This window comes from Lycium barbarum, chromosome 3 (assembly GCF_019175385.1).
Source record: "Lycium barbarum isolate Lr01 chromosome 3, ASM1917538v2, whole genome shotgun sequence".
In the NCBI taxonomy this organism is placed as follows: domain Eukaryota; kingdom Viridiplantae; phylum Streptophyta; class Magnoliopsida; order Solanales; family Solanaceae; genus Lycium; species Lycium barbarum.
Genome location: NC_083339.1, coordinates 122,171,673 through 122,188,820, shown reverse-complemented (window position 1 = coordinate 122,188,820; position 17,148 = coordinate 122,171,673). Strand labels below are relative to the sequence as shown.

The following is a 17,148-nucleotide window of genomic DNA, read 5'->3' as shown; positions in this document are numbered from 1 at the left end:
ATCAAATAATTCTCCGAATCCGACCCGGATGAAAAACTAAACAAGACCCATCAAATATTTTTACTCAATTTGAAGAAAGTGTGAATCTTTATTCACTGAACAATAAAACCATGATAATACGTTTTTCTGTCAGACCATTTCACGAAGAATTCCAATGCAAATTTGAAAAATACAGCCAAATTAAATGAGACCCATCAAGAATCATTAACCACTTTGAAGAAATTTGGAATCTTCATTACAGAGTATTATGAAAAGATGACGAGAAAACTGGTTCTTGCAACTGTAAGGAAACTGTGATTGAGTAATGGTGGGTGGGTAATCACACACACACACATAATATATATATATATATATATATATATATATATATATATATATATATATATATATATATATATATATGTTATGTGTGTGTGTGTGTAAATTAGACTCCAATTTCTTTGTAATAATATTGTTTTTTTCTTTTCTCAAAAAACAAGAATTCAATCAAATAGAAAATATAAGGAACACCGAAATTAGATACAATGCAAATATGGTAGAAAAAGCGAGCAAGTATGGAATACCCACCAAAAAACCTCCATCCATTTGTTGTGGTGTGGATGAAGAGTCAATTTTACATAACTGGAATAGGGGAAATTTATGTAGTTGGGTAAAATAATTTCATCCGGGTCGGATCCGGAGAATTATTTGATCCAGATGAAATTATTAGGGGGAAATGGATTGGGCATCTAGGAATAGCACACGTGGCAGTCCGTTTAGATTATGGGTAAATTTGAACCATGTAATAACTGTAAAGGCATAATTGGCCCGATAATATAACAAAGGGTAAGAATAAACTATTTCTCAAAGTTAAGGGTAATTTTAGCCCTTTTTCGATTTATTTATTTTAACGGTCTGAAAAAAAAAATTAAGTTCATTCCAAAGAGACTAACTTAACAAAAAGATATTATAAATAGTTAAATATCCATCGCCTTCATACAAATGATCATCATAACTCTATCACTTCTTAAGAAAATTTCTTTTTGTTTTTTATTGGAATTCAAATGTTTGCTAAGTTTGAATTCATTTGGCTTTATAAATCTATCATACAACAACAATGTAGTGGGTAACAAGATTTTCAAAATCGTATCATACTTACCACGAATCACTTTCTATTTCTAAGACACCTGTTGACTCAGTTGTTGTAGTGAACACATGTAACTCGCATTTGTAGATTATGTTTTGCAATTTGTGGTGTTCTCGCAAAAAAAAAACTCTCGATTGAATTTTTTTTTTTAGCTAAAACTGCACATTGTGGGGAATAAAATCTCATTTGTCCTTCTCTTTGTTTTACGTGGAGATCTCTTAGTCTCAAACTATGGATAGTCTTAAGTGCATGTACAATATAGGATATAGTTTCTCGTTTCAAAATGCTCACGACCTATCAATTAACAAAAACATAGTACAATTTCAATATTAATGATACTATTGTTTTTTTTTTAATTATTTTCGCAAATGGAAATTCACTTGTGTGTCTCTCGTAGTAAAACTTCATTGTCATGTGTAAAAAGCCAGTTGAAATTGTTTCATTCGTTTTATTGATGAAGAATAAAAGAAATTCAACAATAGATTTTTCCTAATATTATTGCAATATATTATTCAAAATAGAATATAATTCCCATCTACATCAGTGCCATTAGTATCAAACTCACAAATTCAAGTTAATTAATGGTTAAGTATACTTAGGTGAATACTACATGGGCTTAACCCGTAACAAACAAAATTTTCTTAGGACTAAAAATACTACTCTCCATTTCGTATTTCTTCATTATCCATAATGCTCAAACTCAAATTTGTTGCTCTCGTTTTAAATGAAAAAAATAATTTGAATTTCTATATTGTGTCATGCGCCACAAGTCCACGACATAATGGATCAAGACAATAACCTAAAAGTAGAACATTTTTTTGTGCGGAGTGCCCTTCAAATGCACTGGTCTTTAGTTTTTGCCTCTTTCGCCTAATACCATAAGGTTTGGGGTTCGAATCCCGGCTCAGTGAAAAAAAAAAGGATAATTTCGCAAGGCAGAGTTTTGTAATAAAGTTAGGGGCCAAAGTTAGGCCTTAAGGTATAAGGCAAGACTCTGCCTTAAGGTAGAGTTTTTGCATGCCTGAAGGCAAAACTCTGTCTGAGGCGACAGAGTTGCGAATCCAAACTCTACCTTGCGATTTTTTTTTTTAATTTTTGAATGAGCGAGGGTTCGAACCCGAAACCAAGGGATTCTAGCGAAGGACAAAAACTAAAGACCACCAATTTAATGGGCAAAATTTAAAGACCACCCCAAAATAAGAGCATTCCTCCGAATTGCCCAAATGCAACAACTAATTGCAGCATTAATTTACGGTATGCTGAATTAAAAAGAAAAAGAAGAGGAAATGTTATTACCAGAAAATATTTGTAAGACCATACAACAGATATAGTAAAGACTCAGAAGAAAAAACAAAGTCCCGAGCTTTCTGATTTCACAATGTGTTCTTAAAGAATTTAATTTTCTCATAATATTTGAAATTTAGGATTATTTCCTCTTAGGATAGAACAGATTCACCTTCAATGGTATAGCGGCTTCAAACACCAGTGATCAGCAAATTCAAATGACCGCAATAGATCGTAGTTAACACTTATTTTAGTTGAAAGTAATGCAAAGGATGAGAGAAATCAGAAAATTTTGTAAGGAAAATTTGAGGAAATGACCAAGTTTTTATAACTAATTGGTTGAGTCAAACGAAGAGCTCCAAGTTCCAACTCAAAAGTTGCAACCTTTATGATGATTGTATGCGAAATACGGCTCTAGTAACTATTTGCTGGTCCAAAAAATTATTCAATCAAATCATCTGACTGAACTCGAAGCCAAGTAAGTGAAGACGACGACGCGAGATCATGCAATCTTGTCAACTCTTTAAGTTTAGAATGAAAGTGCTTTTGTATTAAACCCAACAAATATTTATTCCTCTTCCAACTTAGGAAAAGTTCTTTTTAATAAGGAATCTTTTCAAATATTTCCCTCCATTTCACATTCACACCACACATACAAAAAGCCCAACAATTCATAAATCCAAAAAATATATCTTTTTCTCTAATTTATAATCATTTGATATTCAATTAAATTCATATCGAACCCGAAACCTCTAATTAAGAATAGAAAAATCTTATCAATAGCTTATATCTTTTTTTTCAAAGTTTGGCAAAAGCTCAAAGTAAATGTAAAGATAAGGAATAGCTTGGTCAGGGTCAGATCTAGTACCTTAAAACAAAAAACAAAAATAGAAGCTTTGTCGCAAAATCTTAAAACAAATGCTGTTTCCTTTATTGTCTTTTGTTAACATGGAAAATAAATGATGATTCAGAGCCCGTTTGGATTGACTTATAAGTTGCTTATAAGTTGTTTTCAGCTTTTTTGAGTGTTTAACTGGCCAGCTTAAAGTCATTTTGTGCTTAAAATAAGCTCAAAAAAATAATTGGGCCTATTTGACTTAGTTTATCTAAAGCAGCAAGCAAAAAAAAATAAAATTAGACTACCCCAACTTATTTTTTTTAGCTTATAAGCTGTTTGGCATAAGCCCATCCACACAGACTCTCAATATTTGGTAGTTGAATGTGCAACTAATCGCACAGTTACACTTACTCCCAATAATTGTAATTGCCTTATTTAGTTTGGTACCGGCAATTACTAGGAGCTTCTTAACGCTTCGAGATTGAAGAAAAAACAACACCAAATAACTCTGACTCACCTACATAATTTCTTGGTGGTTGACTAATTTATTATAGTTTGTGATTCTCAAATTTCCACCAATTTTTCTGTGCTGTCTGATTTACTTCATACACTTACCCTCCCAGCTCACTGGATACATAAGTGCAAGTTAATTTTGGGGGTTGTAAACCTGTACACATTTAAAGAATTACAATACCTATTTGGAATATTATATTAAGGCAAACCGATTTGAGTCACTTCTGCTAATTTATCACGATTTTTACTACATTCGTCTTATGATTTTAATTAGTATTTGGTTGGTGTGCCGCGAAAATTAGAAAACTATTAGTTAAGACGTAACGTTCTGAAAAGAAAATCCATTATTTCTTATTTAAATATTACACAATCACTTATCTAAATAGTAACCAACGGAAAATGCTTCAAATTTATTAACATGATCCAAGTATTTTTGGGAAAGAATGCATTGAGAAAATACAAAGTTGTATGGAACAGGTCCTATGTTTAATTTAGGTTAACGACCTAAACAAATGTGGCCAATGTGAAAGATCAAACAAAAGACCGGTCAAACAAAAGTTGGCAATATGTTTCACAGGTACTTGCAAAATACGGCGTTTGAAAGATACACACACACACACACAAGAGTGTGGAAAAAAATACAAAGAAACAAGAAAGCGTCAAAAACAGCGATTTTGTCAAAGAAAAGAAACTTCTCGGGCCGTTCAACACCTAAGCTGTGCTTTTTTGTCCTTCATTTGCAAAATTTCAATTTATTTCCTGCGTTCATATTAATCAGATTTCGTTGTTGTATTTTAACGAGTATAATTAGGAACTATAAAGGTTTTACATTTTCAGACGTGTTAACGTCATCTTTTTCTTCCAAAAAAAATGTCTTTAATGTCAATAATAACTACAGTCTTACCCTATTTTTTGCTCTGATTTATTCTCCTCCTCCTTCTTCTTCATCTTCTTCTTTTATATACATATAAATATAAATACTTTACAATTTGGTTTTAAGCTTTTTATTTTTATTTTTTGTTGACCAGTCACATGAGTAGACTTTGACTGGCCGTGATCGGAGTATTTCGATGGGACATTGCTGCAGTAAAGGTATTTCCGGCGATAATGACGTCAGCATCGTGACCGTAGCTGACGTCAACTCCGCCAACAACCGCCCTAAACCACCGCGTTCACCGTCACCTCAGGGTAACGGGACAACCAATAACAGCACGCCAGCTCAGTCATTTACGACGAGTCCATTTCAAAGCCCGTATCCAGCAGGAATAGCGCCGTCACCGTCGCCGGTAGGAACACCGAGGAGGAAATTCAAGTGGCCGTTTCCACCGCCATCACCGGCGAAACCGATATTATCGGCGATCTTAAGAAGGAATGGGACGAAGAATAAAGAAGGGCCGATACCTGAAGATGAAGGTGGTGAAAGTGAAAGACAGCTTGATAAAAGCTTTGGTTATCCTAAGAATTTGACGGCTAAGTATGAGTTGGGTAAGGAGATTGGAAGAGGGCATTTTGGTCATACTTGTTGGGCTAAAGGTAAAAAAGGTGAACTTAAAAATCAGCCTGTGGCTGTCAAGATCATTTCCAAAGCTAAGGTGTGTGGTATGTGTTTTTACATTTGCTGTTTTTATTTTTTTTATTTTTAGAAGCTATATAATTCAGATTAAATCCATAAAGATAGCTGTTTTAGATTGTAGGTGGGAGTCCCTTGTAGTTTCGGATTTTTCCCTTTTCAGGATATGGGAATTTTGTCATGTATTGTAATAGATCACACAATGTGAATCAGTGGTTTTGTCCATGGGATGATATGTCGTTTGGTACAACAACGACAATAACAGACCCAGTGAAATCCCACAAAGTGGGGTCTGGGGGAGGGTAGAGTGTGAGCAGACCTTACCCCTACCTTGGGAGGTACAAAGGTTGTTTCTGATAATATGTCGTTTGTTGTGGAAAAAAATTGGATGTCCATTATGTTGTAGGATGGAGTACATGTCAAGAGAACTCTAGAGGAATGAAAATTTTCAAGCCAGTGTGACCTATAAGACTAGCTTAGTAATGGTGTAAGGGCAATTAATGTAAACTTGGAAGCTATAGCTATTCTACAAGGTGATTGATGATGTGCTGTGTTTATGCAGACGTATCTTTGAGCTCTCTATTGGTGTTAAAACTAGTGAACCAGACTTGATGGCATGCTAAGACATAACTAATCAAGGCCTTATTTGTTTATGTCAATATTGATTCTCCATTTAGTCTGACTTACCTATGATGTTCTGTAATCAGAGACGTTATACAAAGTAGTTGCATGCTTGACAGAGACATCCATAAGCAAAACGTAAATTCCTGTGATCCTAAACACTTAGGGCTCGTTTGGTGCGAGGGATAAGGATAAATAGTTCTGGGATTATATTTGAGATGAGTTTATCCCATGTTTGTTTGGGATAAAATCGCGGTATAACTAATCTTGGGATTGTAGTGTTATTTTATCCCTGTGGGAGGGTGGAATAACTAATCCAGTTATCCCAGGATAAGTTATCCTGGGATAACTTGTTTCCAGCCAAACGACCCCTTAAAGGTTGCAATTCAAATGTTGTGTGGATATTATTTTTTCTGGCAATGACATGACCCATAGGTGTTAAGTTTGAGTTGGGAAGATTAGGCTGTTGATGGGGTGAATATTGTTTGGCAGATGACAACAGCTATATCTATTGAAGATGTTCGCAGGGAGGTGAAGATATTGAAAGCCTTATCTGGACATCAGAATCTGGTCAAGTATTATGATGCATTTGAGGATGCCAACAATGTCTACATAGTAATGGAGTACGTGTTTCCTTCTCTTCAATTTCGTCTTACTTCCCTTATTCTGGTTTCACTAGATATGCTTTCCGTAAATGTCAGTAACCATTTCTTTAAACAAATTTTATGCAATGTTAAGATAGCTCTCTATTTTGTCAAGAATTTTCTTTTCTGAACTCTATTCCCCTTTGATATGCTCCGGTTTATTGGTATGATTATTTGAAATTACTTTAAGATAATTCTATCATGTTGGCGCTTTCAAGCTTGTCAGAAGTCTTTTTAGTTTGTCAAAGATTTGTATGTCTGTGTAAGAGTAAGTTTTAGATGTAAATGATCTCTAATATTAGAAAACCTTAAATTTGTCCTAGAGAGAAATTTTCATATTAGAATGAAAGGGGACTTGATGGCACAGAGTGAATAATGAGGATTCATAGGTTTGGATGTGGTTGTTGTTGCTTTAACTTAATTCTGAAGTGAGTTGTCTACTTTTTTTGTTCCAATGCTTTGTTCATAATAGGTTATGCGAAGGCGGGGAGCTATTGGACAGGATTTTATCAAGGTAATTTTTGCTACTTTGCATGTTAATCATAATATAAAAGGTTTAGTTTAAAATGCCTTCCTCTTTTTTCCCAGAGGCGGGAGATACACAGAGGAGGATGCCAAGAGTATTGTGGTTCAAATACTAAATGTCGTCGCTTTTTGTCATCTTCAAGGTGTGGTGCACCGCGATCTGAAGCCCGAGGTACTACATAAAGCAACCTCACTAAAAACAAGCACAAATGTCAATCACATTTTTAGGAGATGTTCTCCTCTTCCACTGATCTAACTGCTTCTGTAACTTTATTTCTTTATAGAACTTTCTTTTTGCAAAGAAAGACGAGGACGCAATGAAGGTTATTGATTTTGGTCTATCAGACTTCATTAGACCAGGTAATAATTGCATTTGAATAAGACAGACCATTTAAATTTTCTTTTTTCGTTTTGGTTGATTTATCAGATGTCATTTAATGACCATAGATGCCCATGGCTTCTTGAAAATGCACTTAATTTTTATGATGCGGTGGGGCCTATCATACTTCAAAAGGTCTTTGTTAGGATGCTTCGAATCTTTGAAAATAATCTCTTTTTCATGTTGTGACAAGTTTTCAAAGGAAAACGAATTTTCGTAGTTGCAACTGGTTGTTTCTTTAAGAGATATCAAGTAAAGCAGTTTAAACTTCTTAATCTCAAGAGGAAAAAAACTCACTTTTGTATAATATTAGGTTGTAGGCTGTTTGTGGAGTTCTCGCCATTATTCCACATTTTGCATAAAGGACATAGATCTTTAATATAAGACTCGAGCTCAGATGTAACCTTTATTTACATAGTTTGCACAAGAGGTCCCTATCGAACAATATTTGGCACAAGAGGTGAGCCAAATTACATGGCATAGCTGCAAGCTTTCGGTGTAAAGGTAATAGCTTAGTGGGATGTAAGAGTTCCAGCTAAAAAATCCAGCTGCGAATTCCGTTTTCCCTGCCCAAAGATGAGTACCCAAACTATCATTTAAAACACTGGTTGTATTAAATATTGGATGTCTAGAAATCAAAAGCAGCGGAGTTGATACCTCTCTTTTCTATGCTCAGTTGCTACTTGCTATAAGTAAATTGAAATATCAGCAAGATTCTCTTTCTCTTTCTTTTATGATGTTTTTTATCATCTTGTACAACAAGTCAGCTGCTTAACTAATCGAATTTAGGCAATGTCAAGATAAGTAGATTAGGAGTGATTTGAGAAGTTCTGCTGTTTGAGGGCGTATGACTTTTCATTATTATCACATGTCACAGTCAGTCACCAATTGTTCTTTGCTAAGCCTGATCTGATACTCCATTTCAATTAAATTGCATCTCTGTGATCAGGATGTGAAATGCTTTATTCTGTTGATGCATTTTAATCGGTAGCCCTGATCCTTTCTTCAGAAACTTTCTGAATGTCGTCAGAGCTGTATTTTCTACCGTGTTTCTTGTTTATGGTAGTTTTTGCTTATGAAATTTGCTCTACAGTGCATGTTCATTTACTTTTGCTGTATCACGTATGATGAGCACCTATCCCTTATTAATTTGGTATTGAAAACTGCCTTTAAGATGTAAAACAATCAATTCTTCTACTTTGCAGATCAACGTCTTAATGATATTGTTGGCAGTGCATATTATGTTGCACCTGAAGTACTCCATAGGTCCTACAGCATTGAAGCAGATATGTGGAGTATTGGTGTGATAACGTATATCTTGTTATGTGGAAGTAGACCTTTCTGGGCACGCACGGAGTCCGGCATTTTTCGTTCTGTGTTAAGAGCTGATCCTAATTTTGAGGACTCGCCTTGGCCATCAGTGTCGGCAGAGGCCAGAGATTTTGTGAAAAGGCTTTTGAATAAAGACCATAGGAAGAGAATGACTGCTTCTCAAGCACTGGGTAAGTTGTTTTATGTTCAATTTATCAACTTTATCAAAATAAAGGAAGTTCAATTTATCAAGGCCAAATATATAGATAGCCCCGCAAACTTGACACGAAATGTCATTTAGATCCCTCATCTTCGGTCATGACCAGTCGAACACTTTTAATTGACAAAAATGTGTCTTGTAAATACAAAATGCTGATGTGGCAAACCATATATGTACACTCTGTTTTGTGTGCGTAAACGTGCCTCTTTTCTGCAAAATTTCTCATGCTGTTCTAAAAAAAGCCCCATTCATTAGAGATCACCATAGCATGATAGCAATCACCCTCTCACTCTCTTCAATTTTCTCTTCATCTTTCTCACCCTTCCTCGCAACCAGCCGCCCTGTTACCATATCTTTGTTCTTCCTCACACGAACTACGGAGCAGGGTTTCAACTTATAACAAATAATTTTGGGTCTCGTGGTAAGGATTAAAAAAAAGAGTTAACTAGAGGCTTCAAAAGGCTTAGGCATGTTAAATTATATGGCGATTCCCCCAAAGATGAAAGTGAGTCACTGCCTCTAATGACTTTACGCCCTATATTGGCCGGAGAATCTCTAGAATCTTTCTCACCCCCGATCCTCGAAGATGTCTGCAACTTCTAACACCATCATTTTCGACTGTTTTAGCCCATCAATTACAGTATCCAACTCTGAAGCTTGCCCATCGACGAGCAGTCTTCTTTTCATCAGCTCAAATATTGTTGGTTGCCGCCACACTTTCTTGAGCCTTCACCATTGTTTTATCCCCAGATATTCTTCTCTTTCTGTTTCTGATTTTAGCCGCTTCGTTCTTTCCCCTTGTTCTACTGATATCTCTCATCCCATTGAGTAATTAATAGTTGGAAAGCGCATAGAAGGTTTAAAACCAGCCACCCAAAAATTGTTGTTTCTAAATAATTGTACCATGGTGGAGAAGCAAGATGAAAAGCATCTATAGTTGTTGCCTTGAAGTTTTCTTGTTGTACCGTTGGTAATGACCCAAAACTTGTGTCCCCAAGCTTCTGCTATTTTCTGAAGGGATTAAGAAGATTACGAAGAGAAAGTTACTGTTTGCGGAAAGAACACGAATGAAGGGGGCAGTGTAAACATTTTTTTAAAAATTTTTGGGTTTTATGGGATAACACAAACAAACAAACAACAACATGCCCAGTGTAATCCCACAAGTGGAGTCTGGGTTTTATGGGATAACATGTTTTATTAAAATAATAGGGGTCTTTATTTTGTTGATCATCTGACACATCATCAGTGTCTAAAAGTCACGCGTTATGTTTTGTGTGGTTTTGTTGGCTGAAGGGTTCACAAGACGCAATTCAGTCAAATATAAGTGTTTAACTAGTCCTAGTTAGAGTTAAGGCGTCTATATGATATTCCCTGCCAACTTTGAGGGGCTATCTGTGTATTTGACCAGTTATCAATGATTTTGTGAGGCAGACACTCTGTGCTGAGCGTCTGGATTTCTCTTGGCATCTATCAATTTCCATTGATTTTACCGTACACGTTTCAACCTGTGGATCTGATGGATTCCTTTTGCATTTGCAGCTCATCCATGGTTAAGGACTGAAAATCCTTTTGTACCCTTAGACATATTGATCTTTAAACTAGTCAAGTCTTATACACGAACATCACCCTTGAAACGTGCAGCACTGAAGGTAATTTCTATATGGTGGTTGTCGAATGCTTCTTGGAGCATTCTTTTGAAGTCTGCTTTCTTAAGAGTGTAAACCATTTCAATCTATGCTGATAATGCAGGCTCTTTCAAAAGCATTGACAGAAGAAGAGTTAATATACCTCAGGGCTCAATTCAGTTTATTGGAACCGAAAGCTGGTTGTGTGTCGCTCAATAATTTTAAGATGGTTGGTGGTCTTACCGTATAATTTTTATTTCACAAAAAATTACAACTCTTTGGATATTGTGTTTGAACCACTTCCATCTATCTTCCAATTCCTAATTACGTCATCATAAATTGATTTTGCCTTGATTGTGCAGGCACTTATGAAACAAACGACTGATGCCATGAGGGAGGCCAGAGTTCCCGACATCTTAAATTTGGTGAGACACCTATGTTGTAGTATCTTATCCGCATTGTGTTTGTTTTCTCTTTGACTTCTATCATTTACGTATTACATGCATAACAATATTAACGTCCTAGATAGCTCATGCTTTTAAGTGATAATCATTGGGATCTGGGGTCAGTCGTAAGTGGCCACATGCTTATCACATTAATGCACTTGTCAATGATAATAACCTTGGAGAGGGCATAGAAGAAACCGTTGTTCGTGCAAGTATTTCAGCTTCCTGTATTCTACTAGTTAAAAGGGACTCTTCACCCAAGATGTCACTCCTCTTTGTTTCTATCGTTTTTTACTCTTGAACACAAGAAACAAGATCTTCTTCGTTTTCTGAAAGCTCCACTCTGAGTAAAGAGTGTAGTATTTAAGTAAGAAAGTGTTGTTTTCCTATGGCATGGAGGAATAGTTAGTTTTCAAATGAAAAGTTAAATCCTAACAGTTCATTTCTTCCTGAAAAGCATGTGAAATTTCTTATAGATCTGAGGTAAGAGCATCTCGTATTTTTGTGTTAGAACTTAACATCTAATCGCTTCTACACCTTTGAACTCATGTTTTTGTTTTGTTAAATTGAAGCTGGAACCATTATCTTATAAGCAAATGGACTTTGAAGAGTTCTGTGCTGCTGCAATTAGTACATATCAGCTTGAGGCTCTTGAAAACTGGGAGCAAATTGCTAGTGCCGCTTTCGATTATTTTGAGCAAGAAGGAAACCGTGTCATTTCTGTTGAGGAATTAGCACAGGTAGGCCAAGGGTGTACTGGCAGTGCCGTTGAATTGATTCATCTTTGCTATTTTTGATTTGATATCTGTGTTTGCAGGAAATGAATTTGGGTCCTGCGGCTTACGCTTTTCTCAAGGATTGCATCAGACCATCCGATAGAAAATTGAGTTTCCTTGGGTATACCAAATTTTTGCATGGTGTGACTGTTCGTAGTTCAAGCACAAGACATCATCGATAACATGGCTGTGTGGAGCACACAAGTTGCTCCAAAGAGAGAACAAGAGAGTATAATTTCTATTCTTTCCCCTTTTTTTTTCTTGTGCAGAAATAGGAAGTGTTAAACTATCTGTTATCAATGATATTTCATTTACGTTGCGAGGATACGATCTTTATTCTTTAATAACTAGTGATTTGGATTTTGGATCTCTGTAATAGATTTTTTTTTTTTTTGAGGAAGAGAACTTCAGGGAGATCAAAACAACATGCTGAATTGCTTATTGTCCTATTATTTTTGGCTGAGCACATTCTACTTGTGGCAGTCAACATCCTAGACAATGAAAGTGACTGCAAGTTTGCAACTACCGGTTGATTAAACATAAAGGCAAAAAGAAAAGATTATAGGAAGTGTAGGTGGGAAGTTGACATTATTTTTCGTGTTTTTCTTAAGTAGACCAAGCCGGTAGCTGTGAAAGCAACAAATAAAACTGGCAATTGGTCCATTAGGTTCTGGAATGCTGCTTAACAAGTCATTGACAAGATTGGGTTCTCACTAACTAATCTTCAAACATCATCATCACGTTTATTATTGAGACATTAGTCCAGTCGTGCCTCAATAATGCATTAAAAAAGAGTACCTAAAGAGATGATCGAGCGGCTATAAGGTATAGGAGTAATAACATGATATTTTTGGGTTTGAATCACAACTACAGTACAACAATAAATGGGAGTCGACCTGTTCCAGTCTTGGTAGTTAGTCATTAACTTGTGCTTATCCTTGTGGGCTGTAGCATGGTCCAGATGGAACAAATAAGAGGCTGATTTGCGCCAACATTTTTTTGCGCAGACTGACCTTCTTTTGGGGTGGTCTTTAATTTTGGTCCCTCAAATTGATGGTCTTTAATGTGTCTTTCGTTTGACACCCACAGGTCCTGGGTTCGAACCTAGGCTCAGTATAAAAAAAAAAAAAGTCTCAAGGCATAAGTTGGATTCGCAGGGCAGACTTATGTCTTAAGGCAAACTTTTACTCAAAATTAGGCCTTAAGGCAGAGTTTTGCGAACTACCAACATTTTTTTTGCCTTAAGGGTGAGTTTGAGTCATAAGTTGGGGTCCAACTCATGCCCCGTGAATCCCAAGCCTTGCGATTTTTTTTAATTTTTAATTGAGCGGGAGTTCGAACCCAGAACCAAGGGACTTTTAGCGAAGGACAAAAATTAAAGACCACTGATTTGAGAGGCAAAAATTAAAGACAACCCCCAGTGAAGGGCAATCCTGCAAATTGCCCTCGCACAAATGCACCTTTTTAGGCAAATGATTTTGTCCATACTTTTAGGGGCAAATTGCAGGATTTCCCTTCACTTGGGGTGGTCTTTAAATTTTGCCCCTCAAATCAGTGGTCTTTAATTTTCGCCCTTCGCTAAAAATTCCTTGGTTCCGGATTCGAAACCCTACTCAGTCAAAAATTTTAAAAAATTTCGCAAGGCATAAGTTGGGATTTGCAGGCATAAGTTGGACCTTAAGGCATAAGTTGGGTTTCAAGCTCTACCTTAAGGCATAAGTTGGATTTCAAACTCTATCATAAGGAAAAAAAAAATTGCTGGAATTTTGCAAACCACCATAGAGCTTCCCTGTTTCGGTAGACCCTTCTACTTTACCAATTAAGCTGGGACACCGCGTCGATTAACTTTGCGTTCCGCCATCACATATTCCACTTCCTTCGACAAGGAAGTCGTCATCCTTTCCGGTGGCCTCTTGAGAACGCCTCTTGTAGGGTCTTCCATGTCTTGATGGTATGTCTTTAGACACCCCACATGAAAGACAGGGTGGATCTTTAGCTTGGAAAGAAGCTGAAGTTTTTAGGCAACTTGTCCTAATTTTGGATAAAAGTTTGCCTTAACTTCTTAAGGAATAAGTTGGGTCCAACTTATGCATTGTGATTTTTTTTTTTGATTGAGCCTGGATTCGAACCTAGGACCTTTGGGTGTTAAGCGAAGGGCAAATATTAAAGACCACCAATTTGAGGGCCAAAAATTAAAGAACACCCCAAAAGAAGGACAATCCGCGCAAAAAAAATGTACTTTTAGAAGTTATGCAAATGTAGTTTTTGGAAAATTACTCTTTTGAACAACGTTAGACTCGGATCAGATGTTTGTTCAACCTTACAGACAAAAGATTATAGTGTCGTCTAACGTTTGCCATAACTTATAAATTTAAAATCAATTATATAGCTATTTTTCATAAAATTTTCAATTTGTTTAAAAATGATCTTTAGACTGTAGTCTAAAGGGTCCAAAATTGCAAGAGAAATAAAAGGTCATTTACTAAATAGTTGTCCCAAAAAGGGTCAACTGGAAAAAATTTCTGCAATTTAAGATGCACGTAAATTCATCCGGACTTTATAATTCAAAAGAAAAAAGAAAAACAGAGATTCTCATACCTCCAATTCCATTTTACATGAAGGTGTTGGAGTGTATGTTTAAAATATTAGTTTTTTTCTTGCTATTAATTGAAATATTAGTTTAACCTATGTACTAATGCCTGGTGGTAATGGAAGAAGATATTAAATCAACATTAACGCCAAAGTTATAAATTTGAATAGTTAAATGAGTTCAAACTTTTTTAGAGTAATAAAAGTTGTGTATGATAATTACTACCAGTAACCCAAATTAAGGAACGTCATTGGGAAAAAATGCTTGTGATATAAATTAGGTGGAAGTATTCTAACAATAACCGGTACTTATCAATGAAGTTTTACCCGTACTCATCAATGAAGTTTTACTTCCTTATTTAGATGCTTATTTTAGACTATTTTCTGAACTCAAAAGATAATAAAAGAGGGGAGTAGTGCAGTGAGAATTAATCAGAATTTTCTTTGAGTCTGCCAAACAAGTGTGCTGTGTGCACGTTTTGTTTTCGTAGGGGCAGGTGGATAGGGAAAACAATACTATTTGAATTTCTCCTCTCAACTAAAGCAACCACTACAAACTAACAATTGACATATAACGGTAGTTGATTATCATATGAACTCTCAACTATTTTTGTTACAAAAATAATGTATGGGAATCCTAGAAGGTCTTCCGATAACACTTGATGCCTCAAGTAGCATCTTAGTGAACACTGAACACTGCTGTGTTCTTATTTAAAATTAAAGACACCATCAGTCTTAAGATTGTGATATTGGGAGCTTATCTCTTCGTACAGTCATCAACATAGAATTTAGGCTGCAATAAAAGTATTGAAGCATATATTTGAGCACGTAATAATTATTTTTGTTCTTTTATTGGGTTTCACATCAACCTTTTATGAAATCTTTCCTAACGGTACAACCATCCAGGCGATGTCCTTTTTTTGTTTTCTTTTTCTTTTATCCAGCATCCGAAGTTGGATTATTTGCAACATATGGCCTCTTTTGATGCCATTCTTTAATATCTTGTCCTCCAGTGATTACTGGGTTAAATTTCACCTTTAAATATAGTAGAATTAATTGTGGAGAAATTTAGTCCACTGAGCTAATTGCAGACATAATTTAGAGTGATCTCGAAAAGTGTTATTTGAATTCAAAAACCTAAGCAAACGCAATTTCTACTTTCCTAAAGTTGTTTAATTGTTGGTGAAGTTTCCCATATTGATTTTCTGATATATTCCCTCCCTCTATTTTACTATTATGTGTTTTACTTTTCATTTTAGTTTGTTTAAAAAAATTGTCACAAACTATATTTTGTAGTGCTTCTTTAATTTCAACATCCACATGACATGTTTAGGATCATAAGATTCAAAAGACGTTTTGATAATTATGCATATTTTTAATTTAAAATCACAAGATTCAAAGAACATTTTGATATTTATACATATTTTTAATTTAAAACTTGTTAAAAAAATATATACTCCAGTATGTATAATCAAACTAAGATACATGAAATAAAACGGAGGTATTACTTTTTTGCGTTGAGCCAACCTTTGGAGAAGATAAAAAGTAACCACATATTACACATACAAGAATTGAGGAGAAGCACAAAGAAAGGTGTCCAAAGTAAGGGAACTGAATGTGATTGGATGACACTTTTCCCTTTAATAAGGGTAAACCTGTTAACCGGTAATCGGACCGGTTAAACTGGAACCGGAACGGGTAGAACCGGTTAACCATTTAAAAATTTACCGGTCCGGTTTTGATATTTTTGAAACCGGAACCGGTTAAACCGGTAAAACCGGTGAAATTAAAAAAAAAAATAGCCGTTGGGCCGCCTGTCCTTTGCGTTAATGGACCGTTGGCAACGGTCCATTTGCAAAAATGGCCGTTGCCAAACGGTCATTTTATTAATTTTTGGCCCCCAATTTTTTTTTAACACTTTAATCCATCCCCCACCCCTATATAAACCCTTCTTCATTTTCATTTTAATTCACACCAATTCACTCTTCTTCATCTTTCTCTCAAATCTCAATATCTCAATTATAGTTACTTTGCAATAATTAGCCACAAAGTCTTATTATAGTTTCAACTTTCAATTATTAATTTTGCAATTATAATATTGTTGGTGGAATTGGTGATTTGCAACAATCCGAAGTAGCTTTGGTGGATTTGCAATTCTAGCCGCCTTCACTTTGTTGGAAATTAATCCGGCAATTTGGTACCTTCGTTCCAACTCTATCTTTATTTTTCGTAATTTAATTCTAGCAATTTATTTTTCGCAATTTAATTTACGCAATTTAATTTGTTGTAATTTATTTTCTTGTGATTTATTTTCTTGTGATTTAAATTAATTCTATTTAATAATGTCAAAGAGATTAAGATGTGGTGCCGGTAGTAGTAGTCGTATTGTTAGGGGTGCGCTTAATGAGGAAACATTTGTGGAAGAAACACCTAATTTAGGTATTGATGTTGGTGGAAATAATCCACTTTTAGGTCATGAGCCAATGCAACAACATTTTACCGACACTTTTAATGAAGACTTAGATGACGATGATGAAACACAACCCCCCGAAAATCCCATAGGAGATACATGTCCTGCACAATCACATACACAAGACAAACCGCCTAGAACTCGTAAGCCAACAGCTAAAGTTTGGAAATTTATGACTAAGAATAGGGAAAACCAATCAGCTACATGTACC

The 17,148-nt window shown here is 35.5% G+C and overlaps 1 protein-coding gene across 2 annotated transcripts; it reads left to right on the top strand.

The window, feature by feature from the left end:
- Positions 1 to 4,431: 4,431 nt before the first annotated feature.
- On the top strand, positions 4,432 to 12,245 carry LOC132632146 (CDPK-related kinase 4-like). Of its 2 annotated transcripts, none has more exons than XM_060347982.1 (11): positions 4,432 to 5,353; positions 6,445 to 6,575; positions 7,069 to 7,110; positions 7,185 to 7,293; positions 7,406 to 7,481; positions 8,706 to 9,002; positions 10,571 to 10,680; positions 10,781 to 10,885; positions 11,019 to 11,081; positions 11,675 to 11,842; positions 11,920 to 12,245. In XM_060347982.1, the coding sequence occupies exons 1-11, from the start codon at positions 4,832 to 4,834 to the stop codon at positions 12,058 to 12,060; spliced, it is 1,764 nt and encodes a 587-aa protein (XP_060203965.1). In that variant the 5' UTR covers positions 4,432 to 4,831; the 3' UTR covers positions 12,061 to 12,245. The 2 variants fall into 2 exon arrangements, with proteins under 2 accessions (XP_060203965.1, XP_060203966.1); XM_060347983.1 differs by having other exon boundaries at positions 5,101 to 5,360.
- Positions 12,246 to 17,148: the final 4,903 nt, after the last annotated feature.